This window comes from Babylonia areolata, chromosome 9, assembly GCF_041734735.1.
Source record: "Babylonia areolata isolate BAREFJ2019XMU chromosome 9, ASM4173473v1, whole genome shotgun sequence".
Taxonomy (NCBI): Eukaryota; Metazoa; Mollusca; class Gastropoda; order Neogastropoda; family Buccinidae; genus Babylonia; species Babylonia areolata.
In genome coordinates this window covers 45,014,276-45,035,307 of record NC_134884.1, presented here as the reverse complement: position 1 = coordinate 45,035,307, position 21,032 = coordinate 45,014,276, and the positions used below count along the sequence as shown (strand labels likewise).

Genomic DNA, 21,032 nt, shown 5'->3' with positions numbered 1-21,032 from the left:
GGACTGTTCCAGTTTAATGGTGTTCTTTTCTAGTCAGTGCTAATGGTAGGCAAACTTTGCTGGACATCTTCCCTTGTTGAAGCATCTCCACGGTGCTGAACACAGCACGACAAAACACAGGACACTTGTGTGATGAAAGGAAGAGAAAGATGCATGCAGGGCTTCTCAAAACACATGAATATGTGTCCCTGACGCTTTTAACATGGAAAGTAGGCACTGCATGTTCATCAATCAAGTCCCAGAGATGCTCTAGAAAATTCTAGAATGAACACATGAAAAGAGGGAAAACATAGATCAGAGCTTCAGTCTCATGCCAGAGTTTTCTGCAAGAGGACCATTTGTTTCCCATCCCCACACCTTGGCCCAGAAACCAAGATGATCAAGACCAGAAGATATGCCTGACTTAGTGTGAGTGACAGTTGAGATTTGATCAGAACATGCAGTATTAGTATGACTCTCTGAAGGCACCTCCGAGAATTAAGGTAAAAAAATTCTGGGACCCCTGGATGTTGAAGTGACCAGAAACTGTGGTAGGACATTCAGAACACAGCACCATCGTTCAGTAAAGCAGGCAGGGGAAAAAAGCAGGTGTAAGTGTAATTGCGCTACACAGTCAAATAAAACAGGTATGAGAAGCAAGCAGCAGGTGAAGGAGGGACAGAGCGGCTGAGAGTAGAGGAGACAGTGCTGTGTTGAGACACAAAAGGGATTTTTGCCTCACAGTCAGACTATGACAAACGCACCACAAAGGAATTTGCTTCAAAAGATGTTAGTGTTTTTATTTCCAGTTTCTGATCAAGAAACAAATGAAAGCATGCAATACTTTCGACACTAGATTCACGAACCAAACCCAGGATGGATGTATGCATTTGTGACGATTTTGATGTGTTTTTTTGTGATGCATGGTACCTTGGTGTTTATTTTTGACTGTGGTGAATGTGATGTGCTTTGTTTTATTGTGATTTGTACCTGTGTGGTTTGAGACTGTGGTGGTGCCTGACTGTTGTGGTGCCTGAGTTGATTTGCATATTTTTGTATCACTTAGTCTTCAATATATATATTTTAGCCAGTGTCATGTGAGAAAGTGTTGACTTTGTATATATTTTATGCCACTTAGTCTTGAATTTGTATGTTTTATTGTAAAGTACGGTGAGCCCCATCTGTGATGGGGGTACTGCACTATTTAAGCCTGTTTTTGTTGTTGTTGTTTTTTTGTTTTTTGTTGTTTTTTGAGACACATGACATGAAACATCAGCCTCTCTCAAACGTCGATATTTGATGAACAGTGCCCTGAAAACTGTCACCATGTGATGTGCAGCAGCAACAACACGGCAGCGGTGCCGGCCTTGACCTTGGAGTTTGCCGCCTTCTGTCTGAGCAGCGCCCTCAGTCTCCTTCCCCCTGACCCTCTAGACATAGCAGACGTGCCCCCCACAGACGATGCTGACAGCAGGTGGGGTTTGGGGGGGAGCGGGATTTTGTCCGCTTTTTTGTTGCCAGGAGTCAGGACCAGTTTGTGGTGTTGTGAGAAACATTTACTGTATGTGCACACAGAAGGTTGGAATGTTACTGGAGGGAGACCTAGTGTGTGTGTGTGTGTGTGTTTGATGGATTTGGCAAAGGATGAAGAGAAGGTGGTGGAAGGTGTAACTAACTTAGAGAGGTTGAATGAATGCAAAGTGTCATTCTTCAAAGAAAACAAAACAAAAAACAAAAAAAAACAGTGTAAAAGTGCAAAAGACACAGGATTTATTTTTCTGTCTACACACACACACACGCACGCACACGCACACACACTGATACACACACACACACACACATACACATTGTTACTCACAGGCACACACGCGCACACACACACACACACACACACACACATAATTATATATATGTATGGTTAGTGATTGAAAAGAGTGATCAGTGAGGGAGAAGTGTGGTAAGTGACTGAGATACATGTTTTGAGACTGAGAAGTGTGTTCAGTGACTGAAAAACTTGTTCAGTGAGAGAGAGAAGGGTATTCAGTGAATGAAAAGCATGTTGACTGAGTGAAAAGTGTGTTCAGTGAGTGAACAGTACATTCAGAAGCATAAAACTTGTTCAGTGAGAGAGAGAAGGGTATTCAGTGAATGAAAAGCATGTTGATTGAGTGAAAAGTGTGTTCAGTGAGTGAACAGTACATTCAGAAGCATGTTCAGTGACTGAGGAGTGTGTTCAGTGAGTGAAAAGCGTTTTCAGAAGGATGTTCAGTGACTGAGAAATGTTCGATGACGTGAAAAGTGTGTTTCAGTCAATGAGAAGCATATTCAGTGAGGGAGAAGTGTGTTCAGTGAGTGAAAAACGTTTTCAGAAGGATGTTCAGTGACTGAGAAATGTTCGATGACGTGAAAAGTGTGTTCAGTCAGTGAGAAGCATGTTCAGTGAGGGAGAAGTGTGTTCAGTCAGTGAGAAGCATGTTCAGTGAGGGAGAAGTGTGTTCAGTCAGTGAGAAGCATGTTCAGTCAGTGAGAAGCATGTTCAGTGAGGGAGAAGCATGTTCAGTCAGTGAGAAGCATGTTCAGTGAGGGAGAAGCATGTTCAGTCAGTGAGAAGCATGTTCAGTCAGTGAGAAGCATGTTCAGTGAGGGAGAAGTGTGTTCAGTCAGTGAGAAGCATGTTCAGTGAGGGAGAAGTGTGTTCAGTCAGTGAGAAGCATGTTCAGTCAGTGAGAAGCATGTTCAGCAGAAGCGTGTTCAGTTTGTAAGAAGCATGTTCAGTGAGTGAAAAGCTTGTTCAGTGAGTGAGAAGCGTGTTCAGAAGCATGTTCAATGACGTAAAGTGTTCAGAGAGTAAGAAATGTGTTCAGTGACTGAGAAGGGTGTTCATTGAAGGAGAAGCATGTTCAGTGAGTGAGAAGCGTGTTCAGAAGCATGTTCAATGACGTAAAGTGTTCAGAGAGTAAGAAATGTGTTCAGTGACTGAGAAGGGTGTTCATTGAAGGAGAAGCATGTTCAGTGAGGGAGAAGCGTGTTCAGAAGTGTGTTCAGTGAGGGAGAAGCGTGTTCAGAAGTGTGTTCAGTGAGGGAGAAGCGTGTTCAGTGAGGGGGAAGCGTGTTCAGTGAGGGAGAAGCGTGTTCAGAAGTGTGTTCAGTGAGGGAGAAGCGTGTTCAGTGACTGTACATGTATATTCTGGCAGCAAAGCAGCAGAACCAGGCCTGGTGCCGGCCCCTCCTGCCAGTCCCATGAGGCCGGCTGAAGTGGCCAACCTCAGGTTAGTGCACAGTGTACACCGCTCACCAAAAGTAAGGAACCACTTGGGAACTTGCACACTGTTCTTCTTGGTGTGGGGCATGGTAAGATGGTGCTGAATTTTTGGCAAACAGCAGTGCATGGGGCCAGTGTGACTTGCACCACTCCTTTTTTTTCCCCCTTGCATTGTAGGTCATATCTCTCTTATTGAATCATCACCATCATCATTATCAGTATTTTGCACAGTTCATACATATCACTGTAGATGAAGTACACCATGGACACAATAAGTTATTGCAGAGTACTGCAGCAACAATTAATTTGTAGGGGTGTTTCTGCTACCAGCACCATTCATAACCAGAGGTGCATTTTTTTAATGTGCTCTTTCTTCTTTTTCTTTTTTTTCTTTTTGGTTTTGTGAGAGGACAGTGGTAGACCATAGGCAGCCTGCAGGATTTAAATCATCTCTAGATTTTTTTGACATTTTATGAAAACATACCCCTGAGCTTTTATGAAGTGGTGCTTGACTGTTGTGGAGTTTGTAATTCTGAATCGTTTGCTTTCAAGGTATACATGTGAGTTGGTATATTACTTTTTTTGTTGTTGTTGTTGTTATTCATTTATTTATGCATTTGCACGAATTATCTGCATTTGAAAATTGTCTAAGCTCTTTGGTTAACATTGTTCACAATTAGCAGGCAGTAGGCAGTACTGTCTGCATGTTGGTTTCCTTTTTAATTGAAAATATTTATGTTGCTTAAAATGTTAAATACTGAACTTTGCTAACTATTGCAAGTGTTATGCAATTTGCAAACAGTACCAAAATATAAACATTAATTGAAAGCAAAATATACATATACTTTGTCTTCCTTGAAATTCTGCAACAATGAGTACAGAGTTCTGTGAAGGACTTTTGCTTCTTTTTTTTACATAACATATATATTGTACAGTGCATACAATTAGTGAACTGAAAAACAGATAAATAAAAGCATATCAGTGTTGCATCCCCAGTTTGAAGCATTATGATTACTTTTCATGAAGACATCTGCGATAGTTGGTGGAGAGAGGAATGGGGCTGTATCAGTATGAATGTCTGCTGTGTGTGTGTGTGTGTGTGCATGCGTGTGTGTTTGACATGTTTATTTTGTGATATGTATAGGCAAATGAATGTTATGAAATTTATCTGCATCAATGTGTGTGTGTAATTGTATATTTGTAAACACTCTGGGCTCTCCAGAGATAGGGTGTCCAAATATCCATTATTATTATTATGATGATGATGATTATTATTAATGGGTGTATTATTATTGTTATAATATATATTGGTGTTATATGATTGATATTATTGGGTGCAGGTGCTCCATCCTGGCGGCCAGTGCCTATGTGTCCCTGTGTCTGAACGACTGCCTGCTGGCGCTCAAGCATGCCAACAACCTCCTCAGGCAGCCACGCCTCTCTGGAGCCCAGCGGTAAGGCACCTGTGGTCCATGCTTTTGACAGTTTAGATCTTATCCTGCACACGCGTGTGTGTGTGTTTATGAAATGTATGTTTTATGGAATGTATTTCATTTCACCCTAAGCAATATTTACTTGATATTTTTTATTGTTTGATGGATTATGCTTTTTGATTCTCATCTGTGAACGCAGTGGATTGACAGAGAGGTGTCGTAATGTTTTTATGCTACGTTTATATCTGTCTGGATGATGTAAGGCACTTTGAGCAGCATTAGTACTGGATATCGTGTTTTAGAAAAGTTACAAATCATTCTTTCAGCTAACATCTTGTAGCCTGTAACACCCAGTTGCTTCCCCTGGATAGAGGATGGCTATTTCCAAAACTGTAGTGGGCACACTCAGTTTCACATTCTAAAAGGGGACGCAAAGTGGTTTGGCTTTATGGCTTACATAGATAGATTTTAGGTAGTTATGATTCGTCCAGTACTTTTTAAAGTAAATGAATGTGTATCTTGAGAGAAAAACTTTGAGTGTGATGCTTTGAGTAGTCACAGAAACCTCCATTTTGGAAAGGTTATGACCTCACAGGTTCAGAGACTGGCTTTCACTTTTGGCTGACTTGGAAAGCAGATGGAAATGAATTCATTGAAAAATACTTTGCAAGGACTGTGTTGGAGGGGATTTGGGTTTAGTTCTGTATAATTTTTTACCACAGTTTTTGGGAGAAGAGTTAAAACGACCTGCTGAAGCATCACAGCACTGATGAAAGTTTTGAATGCCGATGTGGAAACTGCATGTTTCCCAACTCTTATCATGCCCAAAGAAAATACCTGTTGTAGAGACAATGATTTGACTGTCGCAGCTTTGGAAAATAACGAATGTGATGGGCATGCAGTTTCAGTCACAGAACATCCATCGTTTCCCATAGCTGTTCTAAACTGAGCAATCCTGGGAGTTGGCTTTGAACATGGTTGATGTGACATCACATACTCACAACTGACCTCTTTCTGTTTCCTTTCTAGAGAGCCAAGCCCAATATGGCGGTGCCGTGTGTTGCACCAGTTTGAATCAGCATAGTTGCTTTAATGTACAGATATGTTCAGTTTAATGCATGGCTCTGTAATTATAAGAATATTTACCCATTTGCCAGGTTTTTAGAGTATGATGCTATTTCACTTTGTGTCCCCCTTAAACAGTTGTACTATCACTGGGTGCCTTGGACTTGTTGGCTTTAAATGTACATTGTTGACCGGTATTTTCAAGGGGATAAAGCGTGTCTTTTATTGCATTGTATGCGTTTTGTGTATGAAGTATGGCTTCAACAGTGCACTCACCTGTGGTTGGGCTGATCCACAGAAACTGCAGTGTTTACAAACTTATAAAACATGTCTATGTAGTATGGGTTAGTGTGGTGCGTGCAAACATTTGGAGCAATGTGTCTGGGTTAGTGTGTATATATACAAATATTTAAAACAGTGTCTATGTTGTATGGTTTAATGTGTGTGAATACAAACATTTAAAACAATGTCTGTGTTGAATAGGTTTGTGTGTGTATGTACAAACCTCTAAAACAACCTGTATGTTCTATGGGTTAATGTGTGTTTGTGTAAACATATAAAGCAATGTGTATGTTGTATGGGTTAGTGTGTGAAAATAACAGTGTATGTGATTGGGGGGTTTAGTTATTGCAGCTGCGTGTATTTGATATGTTTCCGTGTGTATGTCTGTGTGTATGAGTGTGTGTTTTATGTTTATGTGTGAGTGTGTATGTCTGTATACAACCATTTAAAACGGCCAATTTTACATCATAGATGCAGTTCCTGTGGCAGTTTGAACATGTGTGTTAGTATGTGAGTGTGTTTGTGTCTGTGTGTATTTGTGTTTTTGTGTGTGTGACTGTTTGTTTCTGCATGTATCTGTGTATTAACATGTGTGTGTGTGTGTGTGTGTGACTGTCTGTGGCTGTCTGTGTCTGTGTACTAACATATAAAACAGTCAATTTGTGGTTGTGTGGTTGCAGTTACTGTGGGAACATGTACATGGCGGAAGCCCTGGTGGCGATGGACCGTATAGCTGACGCCATCAGTTTCCTTAACCCTGAGGCCCTCAGCCCTACAGATGTCTCCACTGTCCCTCCGGAGGCCAAGGTTGACCCGGGTAAGATCTTTCAAGAATTCTTTTTTCATTGCACGCACTTACCGTGACCCACTGGTGCTGATTCCAGCAGGTGCCTGATTCCTGTCCTGTGTGAAATATTTACGCCACCCAGGCAGAGAACTTGGGTGGATCTTTCAAGTTTTGTTGTTGTTGTTTTAAGTCCTTCTTCAGTCTGTTAAGGTGTTGGCTCGTTTTAAAACATTTTGTGTATTATTCTTTTCAGAAACATTTTCTTTCCTAAAACATTTTATTTATCTTATTGAAAAACTTTTATTGTAGCCTTGTTACAAAATACATCCACTCTTTGACTCGCTTGTGCAAACAAAGTGAGTATTTTATAACCCGGTGTTCAGTTGTGTGTGGGTCTGTGTGAGTGGTAAATTTTAACAAATTCATTTTCTCTGGGAATACTTTGTCTGTCAGTACCAAATTTGGAATAGACACAGTAGAAAAAACCAACTTCAAAATCATACCAGTTATAGGTTGTAAGTCTTATTCCTGGATCATTAACGGTTTATTTCCTGGAGGCTCCGGATCAAAAAAAACCATAATCAGGCTGTTTTCAGTAGCCAGAACCTATGTTTGGACAGAAGACAACATGACATCGTTTTTATTGTTTGCAGTTAAACAAAAAGAAATACAAATTCTGCACAGAAAATGATTTAATTGGTGTTTTTACCCTGAATACAATGATATACTTATCACATTATAAACACATAGCTGTAAATATAGAATTTGGTCATATGACGTCAGATGCGATGTAGTGCTGTAAGTCTTCTTGCTTTCATGTGTGACTAACCTCATTCAAACATGTCATGTGCTGTAATGAACTGACAATCTGCCAATGCTGTATTTGTGTAGTTTGCTTTTCTCTTATACATTTATGAATAATGTCCTAAGACATAGATCTACAGAATAAGTATCCGCCACTGTTTTAGATTTTCTTTACCATTTACATAATGATGTATGATGAATGATGACAGCTGTGTTTGACTGATTGTAAAATGATCTTTTGGACCATAAACACATATACTGATATTAGCTTTTTGAATGTTGCATTGCAGACAATAGTTTACTGTTATTTTACTACAGGCATTTTGTTTGGAAATAAGGAAAAATGGTGTACGAGTCATGACGCCTTTATGGTGTGGAAATAAGGTAAAATGATTTATCAGTCATGACACCTTTGTGGTGTGGAAATACGTTGAAATGGTGTATCGTCGTGACACCTTTGTGGTGTGGAAATACGTTGAAATGGTGTATCGTCGTGACACCTTTGTGGTGTGGAAATACGTTGAAATGGTGTATCGTCGTGACACCTTTGTGGTGTGGAAATAAGGTGAAATGGTGTATCGTCGTGACACCTTTGTGGTGTGGAAATAAGGTGAAATGGTGTATCGTCATGACACCTTTGTGGTGTGGAAATACGTTGAAATGGTGTATCGTCGTGACACCTTTGTGGTGTGGAAATAAGGTGAAATGGTGTATCGTCGTGACACCTTTGTGGTGTGGAAATACGTTGAAATGGTGTATCGTCGTGACACCTTTGTGGTGTGGAAATAAGGTGAAATGGTGTATCGTCGTGACACCTTTGTGGTGTGGAAATAAGGTGAAATGGTGTATCGTCATGACACCTTCATTGTGTGGAAATAAGGTGAAATGGTGTATCGTCGTGACACCTTTGTGGTGTGGAAATAAGGTGAAATGGTGTATCGTCGTGACACCTTCATCGTGTGGAAATAAGGTGAAATGGTGTATCGTCGTGACACCTTTGTGGTGTGGAAGTAAGGTGAAATGGTGTATCGTCATGACACCTTTATGGTGTGGAAATAAGGTGAAATGGTGTATCGTCATGACACCTTTGTGGTGTGGAAATAAGGTGAAATGGTGTATCGTCATGACACCTTCATGGTGTGGAAATAAGGTGAAATGGTGTATCGTCGTGACACCTTTGTGGTGTGGAAGTAAGGTAAAATGATATATCGTCATGACACCTTCATCGTGTGGAAATAAGGTGAAATGGTGTATTGTCATGACACCTTTGTGGTGTGGAAAATGTAAAATGATGTATCAGTCATGACACCTTTTTGGTGTGGAAATAAGGTGAAATGATGTATCATCATGACACCTTTGTGGTGTGGAAATGAGGTAAAATGATGTATTATCATGACACCTTAGTGGTGTGGAAATAAGGAAAAATGGTGTACGAGTCATGACGCCTTTATGGTGTGGAAATAAGGTAAAATGATGTATCAGTCATGACACCTTTATGGTGTGGAAATAAGGTGAAATGATGTATCGTCATGACACCTTAATGGTGTGGAAATAAGGTGAAATGATGTATCGTCATGACACCTTAATGGTGTGGAAATAAGGTAAAATGATGTATCGTCATGACACCTTTATGGTGTGGAAATAAGGTAAAATGATGTATCATCATGACACCTTTATGGTGTGGAAATAAGGTAAAATGATGTATCAGTCATGACACCTTTATGGTGTGGAAATAAGGTGAAATGATGTATCGTCATGACACCTTTATGGTGTGGAAATAAGGTAAAATGATGTATCATCATGACACCTTTATGGTGTGGAAATAAGGTAAAATGATGTATCAGTCATGACACCTTTATGGTGTGGAAATAAGGTAAAATGATGTATCAGTCATGACACCTTCATGGTGTGGAAATAAGGTAAAGTCATGAAACCTTTGTGTTTGTGACCTCTAAAAACTGATATCCTGTGCTTGTTTCAGAGAAGATAGACAAGAACGATAAGGGCGACAGAGATGCAACAGACTTCATAGAAGACAAAAGTAAGACATGTGAAATATTGTTTGTTCCTTTTCAACACACATTTACACACACACACACATCTTTTTTCACCTGTGACAGTACAGCTTTCTTTACTTAGATTGAGCTCATTGATTTTTTGTCTTCACGTTTTACATTTATTTGCTTATTTATCATCATTGTTGTCTTATTTATTTATTTATTATTATTATTTTATTATTATTATCATTACTACTACCTTTTTTTATATCATAATAATTATTTATTTATTTATGTAAGCTTATCTATTATTTATTCACCTTTTTTTTTTTTTTTTTTTTCTCCTCAAGGCCTGACTAAGCGCGTTGAGTTACGCTGCTGGTCAGGCATCTGCTTGGCAGATGTGGTGTAGCGTATATGGATTTGTCCGAACGCAGTGACGCCTCCTTGACCTACTGAAACTGAAACTGAAAACTGTACAGTCGGCTGCAGTGTGTCCCTTTTCAGAACACTTCCTGCACTCCACATCATTCTGTTTCTTGGCGATTTTCTGTTCCTTGTGATACAAGGAGGCTTTGAAAGGGCCAATGACGATGATTCCTGGAAGTGGCTCTTTGGGAACGTCACTGTAAATGAACCTTCTCCCTGTTTTTCATCTAACCAGTTTGCCATCTTTGTCTCTGTCTCTTTCAGCTATCAGTTTTGATCTGAAGTTCCTTCCCAGTTTTTTTGTTCTGCGTTCGTTGTTACATATGTTTCCACATGTTCTGTGTTTGTATCTACATATGTGTTCGCTTGTTCTGCTTTTGTGTGTACATATGTGTCCGCATGTTCTGCGTTTGTGTCTACATATATGTCTTCATATGTGTCCACTAGTTCTGCATTTTTTGCCTACACCGTGTTTGCTTGTTCTGCGATTGGAATGAACTTCCTCTTTCGCTTCGTCAAGTCTCCACACTCAGCTCTTTCGAGTCTGGCCTTAAAACCCACCTCTTCCCAAAATAGCCTCCCTTGCCTGCCCTTCCTTGTCTTTAGTTTCTACAGTTTTAGAGTTTTGCATGCGTGTGAATGACTGGTGCGAAAGCGCTTTGATTTCTCTCTGCACAAGATTCAGCGCTATATAAATACCATTAATATTATTATTATTGTTTGTGTCTCCATATGTGTCCACTTGTTCTACGTTTGTGTCTCCATATGTGTCCACTTGTTCTGCGTTTGTGTCTCCATATGTGTCCACTTGTTCTACGTTTGTGTCTACATATGTGTCCGCTATGTGTCCACTTGTTCTACGTTTGTGTCTACATATGTGTCCGCTTGTTCTGTGTTTGTGTCTCCATATGTGTCCACTTGTTCTGTGTTTGTGTCTCCACATGTATCTGCTTTTTTAGCATTTTTTGTCTCCGCATGTTCTCTTGTTCTGCGTTTGTGTCTACATATGTGTCCGCTTGTTCTGCGTCTACATATGTGTCCGCTTGTTTTGTGTTTGTGTCTACACGTGTTCACTTGTTCTGCGTTTGTGTCTACACGTGTTCACTTGTTCTGCGTTTGTGTCTTCATATGTGTCCACTTGTTCTGCATTTGTGTCTCCATATGTGTCCGCTTGTTCTACATATTTGTCCTCTATTCTGCGTTTGTGTCTCCATATGTGTCCGTTTGTTCTGCGTTTGTGTCTCCATATGTGTCTGCTTGTTCTGCGTTTGTGTCTTGTGGTGTTCATCATGAGCATGCTGCCCAAAAGCGTGTTGTGGTTGCCCTAGGGCCCACAGAGTAAGCTATCAGTGTGATGCAGGCAGGGAGTGTTGTGTTATAGGTGCCCTGGTGGCGTGGGTGCCACGGGACGTGACAAAAGCCAGGGCCTTCATGCAACACAACCTGGCTGTGGCCCACGCCACGCGCACAGAGTACGACAAGGCCATGAAGTACCTGACAGAGGTCAGCAACACTCTTGGTTTGCTTGGGTTTGGTTGGTTGGTTGATTGGATCAGAGTTTTCTTTTTCTGTGTTGTTGTTGTCATTCTGTTTTTAAGTATTCGCTTTTTTTTAATTTTTACTCTTTCACCTCCAAAAAAAGACAACAATGATGATAAATAAGCAAATAAATGTGAAACATGGAGACACACATTCACACATACACCCAAATATGCATAACAGATATGCACCAAACATGCAGTTTCACAGATATGAAAGCACAGTCAAATACACATACACGTACATGAGCCCCAGCACACACACACACACACACACACACACATTACCTTGCACCTCCTCTACCCCCCTCCTCCACACACTCATTTCTAGGCTACGTATCGCAGCTTCCACGGCACACACACACACAGATGAACACTTACTTGTACAAGCACACACACATACGCCCATATCCCCCACCCCCAACCCCACACATATATATACAAAGATATATATATATATACACACCCGCACATTCCAATATTCCGTTGCTCCCACAGTGTAGGCATGCATACACACACATACCTCATCCTCATCCTCTACCAGTTCAGTTATTTAAGATGTGAGGAATTTTTGATAATTAATTTGTTTTGTAAAATGGAGAGAGATGCCAAAGAAAAACCACCAACAACAAAAACTCAAGAACACACATGCACACACACACACAAAGGGAGCAGGGCAACAGTCCTGGACAAATACAAACAAACATACAAACAAGAACAGGCGTATGTCCATTGAACTAACAAGAAAAAACAAAACTGGTAAGACCAGCAGACTGATGTCTGGCGTGGGTTTTTTTTAACAACAACAACAAAAAAAAAGATTCCTGAATTAAAACCAGATCTTACAGTATAAACAAAACCATGTCCAAAATTTCCACAAGGAAAACTGAATATGAGCGTCTTGTCTTTTTGTATTCAGACTACAAGCATCAAAGTCATTATCTGAAGAGCCCAGCTTTGTTAGAAAGGGCAAGTCATCAAAATGGATGACTTCAGAATCCCCAAGCAGATCTTCTACAACTCTTCCTCGGCAAAAAAAAAAAAAAAAAAAAAAAAGGAAGGCATGAAAAATGCTTCAAAATCTGCTTAACTCATTCTGCTCTAGTTACGGATGAACTCGCACTATGATTACTTCACATGCAGACCTGGTATGAGTATTCTCATACCAATATACAGTTTTAATTTTGTTTATTCTTGCTTGGTACAGTTGGCAGTCTGAGCCATTTACGGATTCCGGAAGCATGAAAATGAAGCTGTGTTTGAGCGGTTTAATTGATTATTCTCTGTAGAGCGTGTTGCCATAATTTGGCACTGCCCATTTTTTGGTTTTGTTTACATGTCTGCAAGTGTATGTACAAAATGCTAACAAGACTAAGTGTGTGAAGCTGGCTTTTTACAGGGTCTCTGTGTCTGGTAAATGTGTGATGCTGGCTGTCTAAAGGGTCTCTGTGTGCTAGATGTGTGATGCTGGCTGTTGACAGGGTCTGTGTGTGTGCTAGATGTGTGATGCTGGCTGTTGACAGGGTCTGTGTGCTAGATGTGTGATGCTGGCTGTCTAAAGGGTCTCTGTGTCTGGTAAATGTGTGATGCTGGCTGTCTAAAGGGTCTCTGTGTGCTAGATGTGTGATGCTGGCTGTTGACAGGGTCTCTGTGTGCTAGATGTGTGATGCTGGCTGTTGACAGGGTCTGTGTGCTAGATGTGTGATGCTGGCTGTTGACAGGGTCTGTGTGCTAGATGTGTGATGCTGGCTGTTGACAGGGTCTGTGTGCTAGATGTGTGATGCTGGCTGTTGACAGGGTCTGTGTGTGTGCTAGATGTGTGATGCTGGCTGTTGACAGGGTCTGTGTGTGTGCTAGATGTGTGATGCTGGCTGTTGACAGGGTCTGTGTGTGTGCTAGATGTGTGATGCTGGCTGTTGACAGGGTCTGTGTGCTAGATGTGTGATGCTGGCTGTTGACAGGGTCTGTGTGCTGTATGTGTGACGCTGGCTGTTGACAGGGTCTGTGTGTGTGCTAGATGTGTGATGCTGGCTGTTGACAGGGTCTGTGTGCTAGATGTGTGATGCTGGCTGTTGACAGGGTCTCTGTGTGCTAGATGTGTGATGCTGGCTGTTGACAGGGTCTGTGTGCTAGATGTGTGATGCTGGCTGTTGACAGGGTCTCTCTGTGTGCTAGATGTGTGATGCTGGCTGTTGACAGGCTCTCTCTGTGTGCTAGATGTGTGATGCTGGCTGTTGACAGGGTCTGTGTGCTAGAAGTGTGACGCTGGCTGTTGACAGGGTCTGTGTGTGTGCTAGATGTGTGATGCTGGCTGTCTAAAGGGTCTCTGTGTGCTAGATGTGTGATGCTGGCTGTTGACAGGGTCTCTGTGTGCTAGATGTGTGATGCTGGCTGTTGACAGGGTCTCTCTGTGTGCTAGATGTGTGATGCTGGCTGTTGACAGGGTCTCTCTGTGTGCTAGATGTGTGATGCTGGCTGTTGACAGGGTCTGTGTGCTGTACGTGTGACGCTGGCTGTTGACAGGGTCTGTGTGCTAGATGTGTGATGCTGGCTGTTGACATGGTCTGTGTGCTTGATGTGTGATGCTGGCTGTTTCAGGGGTGTCTCTGTGTGGTAAATGTGTGATGCTGGCTGTTGACAGGGTCTATGTGGTAAATGTGTGATGCTGGCTGTTGACAGGGTCTCTCTATGTGGTAAATGTGTGATGCTGGCTGTTGACAGGGTCTGTGTGGTAAATGTGTGTTGCTGGCTGTTGACAGGGTCTGTGTGGTAAATGTGTGTTGCTGGCTGTTGACAGGGTCTCTGTATGTGGTAAATGTGTGATGTTGGCTGTTTCAGGGGTGTCTCTGTGTGGTAAATGTATGACATTAGTGGTTTTTCAGGGGTCTCCTAGTTCGTGGGGTAAGTGGTTGTTTCAGGGGTCACTTTGTGTGTGTGTGTGTGTGGTAATTGTTTGATATTTGTTTCAGGGGTCACTTTGTGTGTGTGTGTGGTAATTGTTTGATATTTGTTTCAGGGGTCACTTTGTGTGTGTGTGTGGTTATTGTTTGATATTTGTTTCAGGAGTTTGTGTGTGTGTGTGGTAATTATTTGATATTTGTTTCAGGGGTCACTTTCTGTGTGTGTGGTTATTGTTTGATATTTGTTTTAGGGGTTTCTTTGTGTGTGTGTGTATGGTTATTGTTTGATATTTGTTCAAGGGGTCTCTTTGTGTGTGTGGTATTTGATATTTGTTTCAGGGGTCTGTGTGTGTGTGGTGTAAGTATTTGTTTCAGGGGTCTTTGTGTTTGTGTGCGTGTGTGTGTGGTGAATGTTTGATATTTGTTACAGATGTTTATGTGTGTCTGTGTGTGGTAATTGTTTGATAGTTGTTTCAGGGGTCTTTGTGTTTTGTTGTTTTGTTTTGTTTTTTTGTTGCTGTTTTGTGTGTGTGTGTGTGTGGTAATTGTTTGATATTTGTTTCAGGGTTTTTGTGTGTGTGTGTGTGGTGAATGTTTGATATTTGTTTCAGGGGTGTGTGTGTGTGGTAAATGTTTGATATTTGTTACAGGGTGTGTGTGTGTGTGGTAAATGTTTGATATTTGTTACAGGGGTCCCGAAATGCCGGCTCTCCACTGCCAGCACAGATGTATTACTTAAAATTATACCTGGACCTCATGGAAGGTGAGTTGGCTGAATACTTGTGTGTGTGTGTGTGTGATTGTTTGTCAGTGTTTTAAAACAGTCATTGTTGGAGAAACTGTTGTTGGGTGTTTTTGTTCAGTCTGGTTTTTTGGGTTTTTTTGTATTGGTTTCTTGAGATTTTTTTCTTTCTTTAAGTTGGGTGTGTTGGAGTCATTTCTGAGTGCTGTAATTCATTGATGAAAAGTAATGGAATCCTAGGAGGGAGAAGTCCCAATATAAGAAGGTAACTGACATCCTGACCTGTAAGGTACGTCTTACCTCATTGAAGTGGATTGCGCTTCACTGACAAGGATACTTTGCAGCAGCAGTAACTGACATCCTGACCTGTAAGGTATGTCTTACCTCATTGAGGTGGACTGTGCGTCATTGACAGCATACTGTGCAGCAGTAGTCAAGGGGTTAACTATAGACCACCACATAAAAAATGTTCATGTTGCACAAAGTTTAAACTATAGGCCACCACAGTGCATTGCTATGATAAAAAATGTTCATGTTGCACAAAGTTTAAATGGGGCACAACTGCTGTGGTTATGACGTTAAACATCTCATGTTTTGTGTCAGTTTCAGTTGCAGCGCTGACATAGCACTCTTTCCTTCTGTTTTGCAGGCCGCAGGAATGCCGCCCAGGTTGTGATAAAGGATCACTTTGGTCATGTGACGCCAAACCAGGCGGTCTGAATGTGTATGACTTTTTGCTGCTCACACCCTTCTGCAGACCGTGTGTTCAACAGTCAGATGTAACCGGCATTTTTCTTGCATCTTCGGCACTTGGAACAACAAAGAGTGAAATGGTTAACAGCACAGAGTATGATGGGTGGAGGTGGTATGAAAGAATGGACAAAGACTGAAATCATAAATTGCACAGTTAAGGTGGACCACTGCGTCATTTTTAGCTAATTTTTGTTTCTCAGGAACTACTAAAGGTATCTGCATGAAATTTGGTACACATACACAGGATGTTAATATAGATATCTGTGCTAAGTTTGAAGTTTATAAGTCAAACAGATATGATAATTTTATCATAAAAATACATACCGTTATTTGCCCCCTTTGCAGCACTGAACACATGCATTACATAATGATTCTCATCATTTCCACAGTTTGTTTTGACATCATTTAGTGCAGTGATCACAAAAGCAGATGCCCATTGTCCACAAGCATTGTTCTCTGTCTTGTCAAAAATGCATTCGCGTTAGTATGCTTTAGTCACTTGCTATGAAAAAAACTACTAGAGATAGAGAGTTCTAACTATGTTCACTGTACTCAGCACACATTTTTACATCAGTATGCCTAATTTTATAATATTTTCACTGTATCAATTGTTACACAGGGGCCACTGACGCACCTGCAGCAGAAATTCAACTTTTGAGAAAAACGCCTTCTAAGATTGTGTTGAAAACTCACAAACTACAACCCATAGTTACACACTAAAAAAAAATAATACATAGGAAAACAGCACTTGGCCAATATCACTAAGTGATGAGAGAGTTTTTTCAGTCATTTGATTGTTCAAAATGCTCCTGGGGCGTATACTTCTCCCTCATCTGCCCGTTGATGTTCACGTTCCTGACGTCTTACAGTTTCAATTTTTGTCCTCTTTTCTTTTGCTCTGTCAGGATTTTCTGGTTGCTGTTTTGACCCTGAGCATGTCTGATTTCTCTGCAAACATCTCTGCTTTGCTCCCAGCCACAAGATCCAGTTCAGCTGACCCCATCCTCTTTGTCTCATCTTCAAATACAGAGACCTGAAAAAAAATCAAATGTGTGAGAATAGAAGGTACAAGAGAGAGAATGAGAGAGAGCTGACCCCATCCTCTTTGTCTCATCTTCAAATACAGAGACCTGAAAAAAAATCAAATGTGTGAGTGTAGAAGGTTCAAGAGAGAGAATGAGAGAGAGAGAGAAGAGACTCAGACTGACAGTTTTTTTTAAACACACACACACACACACACACACACACACACACACACTGAGAGAGAATAAAGAGACTCAGACTGACAGTTTTTTACACACACAAACAAACAGTATGTCAGACTCAGTAAAAACCCACAGAAATATTACTGGGAAAAGTATTTCAATACTTGAGAAAAATAAAAACTGCGTCTGAAAACAAAAATCAAAGAACTTAAAAAAAAAAAAAAAAAAGTAAATCAATGGGCTCACAAAAAAGAAGGTATTCAGATTTTTTTTTTTTTTTTTTTTTTTTTTTTTTTTTTTTTTTGTGGCTATGAAACGTAACAAAAACTCATGAAATGAAATAAAATAGAATACTATAATATATATATTAAATATTATATATCTGTAGACTATTATATTAATTTCCACAAACCTTTGCTTCGCATTTTTCACAATGAACTGACGACACCAAGCAGTCCTACTTCAGTTGTACTTCAGGAACTAATGCACTTTTTTTTTTTTACGGTGGTTCTTCGTCTGAACTGGGGTCACTGTCACCCGTTCACGCATGTTTTCTGGTGAAAACGTCCAATTTTCTCTTCGAACTGAGAAGCAGAATGCTTTCACTGATGCCCGTAGATGTCAAAGGCACCGCTAAGTCAGTCGCTGTTTCGGCAGGCTTTTTTTCAGCTTGTGTTGTAATCTTACGCTTTCTCTTCCTTTTGCCGAATGCAGAGACAGTCCTAAACTTCTTTCCAATGTGTTTTGGCATTGTCCGTGACTTGTAATAGAAAATTTCAATCAGAAGCTTAGGCAACTGGTGTGTCGATTGAAATCGTGAAGAAAACAGACGTCATCTTGGAAAAAGTCACATGACCGATTGGGCCAATGGGCTATTTATTTACTCCGACAAGCCAATCAGAAACCTCGACTCAGCCACAACCCCTCAAAAATGCCTCTCGGTTTCCTTCAGATTTGCTTTTCGTGTGTTTCCATGAGTGGAATTTTCCACAGGAAATAGGAATGAGAAGACAAACAGGTGGATGACCTTCACACTGATACCAAATAAGTGGGGGTTTCCAAACCAGATCGCGAGCACCAGGCCGTCCAAATCGATGCAAACTTTGATTTTTTTGTCACATTCGCTCAAACTTCACACACACCCATGTCAGAAAATGATTTTATTTGCAATGAAATCAGTCAAATTGAGCAAAATGGTTGACAGAAATGCAAAGAAGAGACATTATTTGACCAAATACAAGTATAATCCCCAAACACGTTTTTTTAATGATTTTTGGTGAAAAACCTATGCCGTGGTCCACCTAAAGCTGGTGTGAAAGAATTATGTTTGAGTTGAATTCCTCGACAGTGTTAAGTGTGAGTGACATTCTGTGAAAGAAAAGGAAGATACTTCTGCAAAAGTCAAATGTATGTATGTGAACGTTTACCATTTTGCATGGTTGGTATCTGTACGAGGGAAGTCTGTAAAGTCGTGGAAAAATGATAGAACCATTTCCTGGGCTGGAAAAGTCTTGAAATAGAATAAAGGCCTTGACCAGAACTATTCAGCAAAGCACTTTATACATTTAGAAAACAAACAAAAAATTATGGAAATTGAAAATAAGGTAGGTCTGGTCGCTATGTAATACTGTATAACTATGGCTGGATCATATGTTTATCCACTTCGCCCTAGCAAGCGCAATACTGCATACATCAAGCCGAAAGATAGAAAATAAAACCACATTTGTTCGCCCCTGTAAGTGCTTCTTTTTTCTGTGTGTAAGACAGTGTGAGTGAAACTGATCGCCCTAGCGGAGTATCCTTCGCTCTTCAAAACGCAGCATGGTAAACAAGTTTGCCGACGTCTGCTTCTGGTCTGAGAGAGTTGTTGACAAAAATAGGTTACGGACATGGCTCCGTACAACCAGTCGACTTAAGTGACCTATCAAATAAAAGATCACGTTCTCTACTTTACGTGGGCTAAGTTTCCAGTTGATACATTGTACTTGATTTACACAAAAAAAACATGGCTTAAAATGTACCTATTTTTCTTGACACTCCACTGCGCTTCCAGACAAAATAAATCTTTTAGTTAAACCCACCACTGAAAAATTCATTCTTTCATCATTAAAATGCATTATGATATGACCCAAAAGCTTTCAAGGAGCAGCGTCTGTTAACGAAGAAACGGAGACCTCATATTTTTTATACCACTGATCAACTAGATTTATTTTTAGATCTGACGTTTCAATGCCTGGCTTTGTGGAAGTCTCAAGTGTCGTAAAGCTCAACGTAGTTGAGGTTTTGATTCAAATACAGTGGGGAATTAAAAAAAAATTGGAAACCAACTTTACATTACTTATTTTAGTCAGTATTTGAATGATAGGTTTCATGACTTCAGATAATATGATCGTTTTCTGTTCTTTCCAAAAATGAAAGACGGCCAAGAACTCCATCAAAATAGCAGACAAATTTTTGAGTGAGAAATTCCATTGGTCTTGTTCAACTTTGTGATCGCACAACATACTGCTTTCTTCCTTCTGTTTTATTTCTCTCTCACAACACACGCACACACACACACACACACACGCATATCCCTCTTTCTCTCTCTATAAATATATATATGACAGAGAAATTTTCTCTCTCTCTCTCTCTCTCTCTCTATGATGGCTACCAGGTGGACATAGCAGCCCTGAGCGAAAGCAGGTTTGCCGGTGAAACCCAGTTGGAGGGGGCTACACCTTCTACTGCATTGGGAAGCCAGATGGCACCCCAAGAACCTCAGGTGTGGGCTTTGCCATACGAACCAAACTTGCACGACAGCTTGACCACCTTCCACGTGGGATAAACGATAGGCTGATGACCCTGCGTCTGAAGCTGTCCAAGGATCGTTTCTCCACAGTCATCAGCTGTTATGCCCCAACGATGACCAACCCTGATGACATCAAAGAATCTTTCTACAAGGAGCTCAGCCGCACCATTTCAGCGGTAGACAGAAAGAACAGGCTGATCATCCTTGGGGATTTCAATGCCCGTGTCGGCGTGGACTTCTCCTCATGGCCAAAAGCCCTAGGACAGCACGGCATTGGCAAGTGCAACTCCAACAGACTGCTTTTGCTCTCGCTTTGCGCACAGCAGGGACTGACCATCACCAACACCTTCTTCCAACAGACTGGTTGACCGTGTCTCCAACACAGTCATCCCTGAAGCACAGTGTGGCTTCCGCTCAGGCAGGGGAACATGTGACATGGTGTTTACCATATGCCAGATGCAAGAGAAGTGCTGTGAGCAGAACAAGGAGCTCCACATGGCCTTTGTAGACCTGACTGAAGCCTTCGACACGGTGAACTGCCATGGTCTGTGGAAGATCCTCCTAAAGTTCGGCTGTCCAGAGAGCCTAATTCAGCTGATTGCGTCATTCCATGATGGCATGCAAGCGAGAGTACAGGAAAATACGGACATGTCGGATCCGTTCCCTGTGGTAAATGGAGTGAAGCAGGGCTGCGTCCTGGCACCCACACTGTTCTCCATTCTCTTTTCTGCCATGCTGATTGACGCCTTCCAAGACTGTGACCGACAATTGGCAAACTTTTCAACTTGCAGCGACTCCATGCCAGGTCCAGGCTGTTTGAGGCACTGTTGAGAGAGTTCCTCTTCGCTGATGACTGCGCGCTTGCTGCACACACCCATGAGGACATGCAGTTCATTATGGACAGGTTCTCAACCTCCTGCAGGCGCTTCGGACTCACCATCAGCCTCAGCAAGACCGAGTCCATGTACCAACCAGCTAGCTCACAGAATGCCAGTGCCTCCCCCCCAACCTGCAATCAAGATCGATGACACAGAGATCAAGTCAGTCGACAAGTTTTGCTACCTG

The 21,032-nt window shown here is 41.2% G+C and overlaps 1 protein-coding gene across 4 annotated transcripts in view; it reads left to right on the top strand.

Annotated features, from left to right (window-relative positions):
- LOC143285524 (CCR4-NOT transcription complex subunit 10-like) overlaps window positions 1-18,907 on the top strand; it is a 62,545-nt gene extending 43,638 nt beyond the window's left edge. For 3 of the 4 annotated variants that reach the window (XM_076592879.1, XM_076592880.1, XM_076592877.1), the window contains exons 10-17: window positions 1,319-1,453; window positions 3,174-3,248; window positions 4,582-4,695; window positions 6,702-6,838; window positions 9,594-9,653; window positions 11,420-11,541; window positions 15,167-15,239; window positions 15,868-18,907. In XM_076592879.1, coding sequence (XP_076448994.1) covers window positions 1,319-1,453; window positions 3,174-3,248; window positions 4,582-4,695; window positions 6,702-6,838; window positions 9,594-9,653; window positions 11,420-11,541; window positions 15,167-15,239; window positions 15,868-15,938 — 787 coding nt within the window. In that variant the 3' untranslated portion in view covers window positions 15,939-18,907. The remainder of the gene's footprint in view (window positions 1-1,318; window positions 1,454-3,173; window positions 3,249-4,581; window positions 4,696-6,701; window positions 6,839-9,593; window positions 9,654-11,419; window positions 11,542-15,166; window positions 15,240-15,867) is intronic. The other variant, XM_076592878.1, reaches the window with a different exon arrangement.
- Window positions 18,908-21,032: the final 2,125 nt, after the last annotated feature.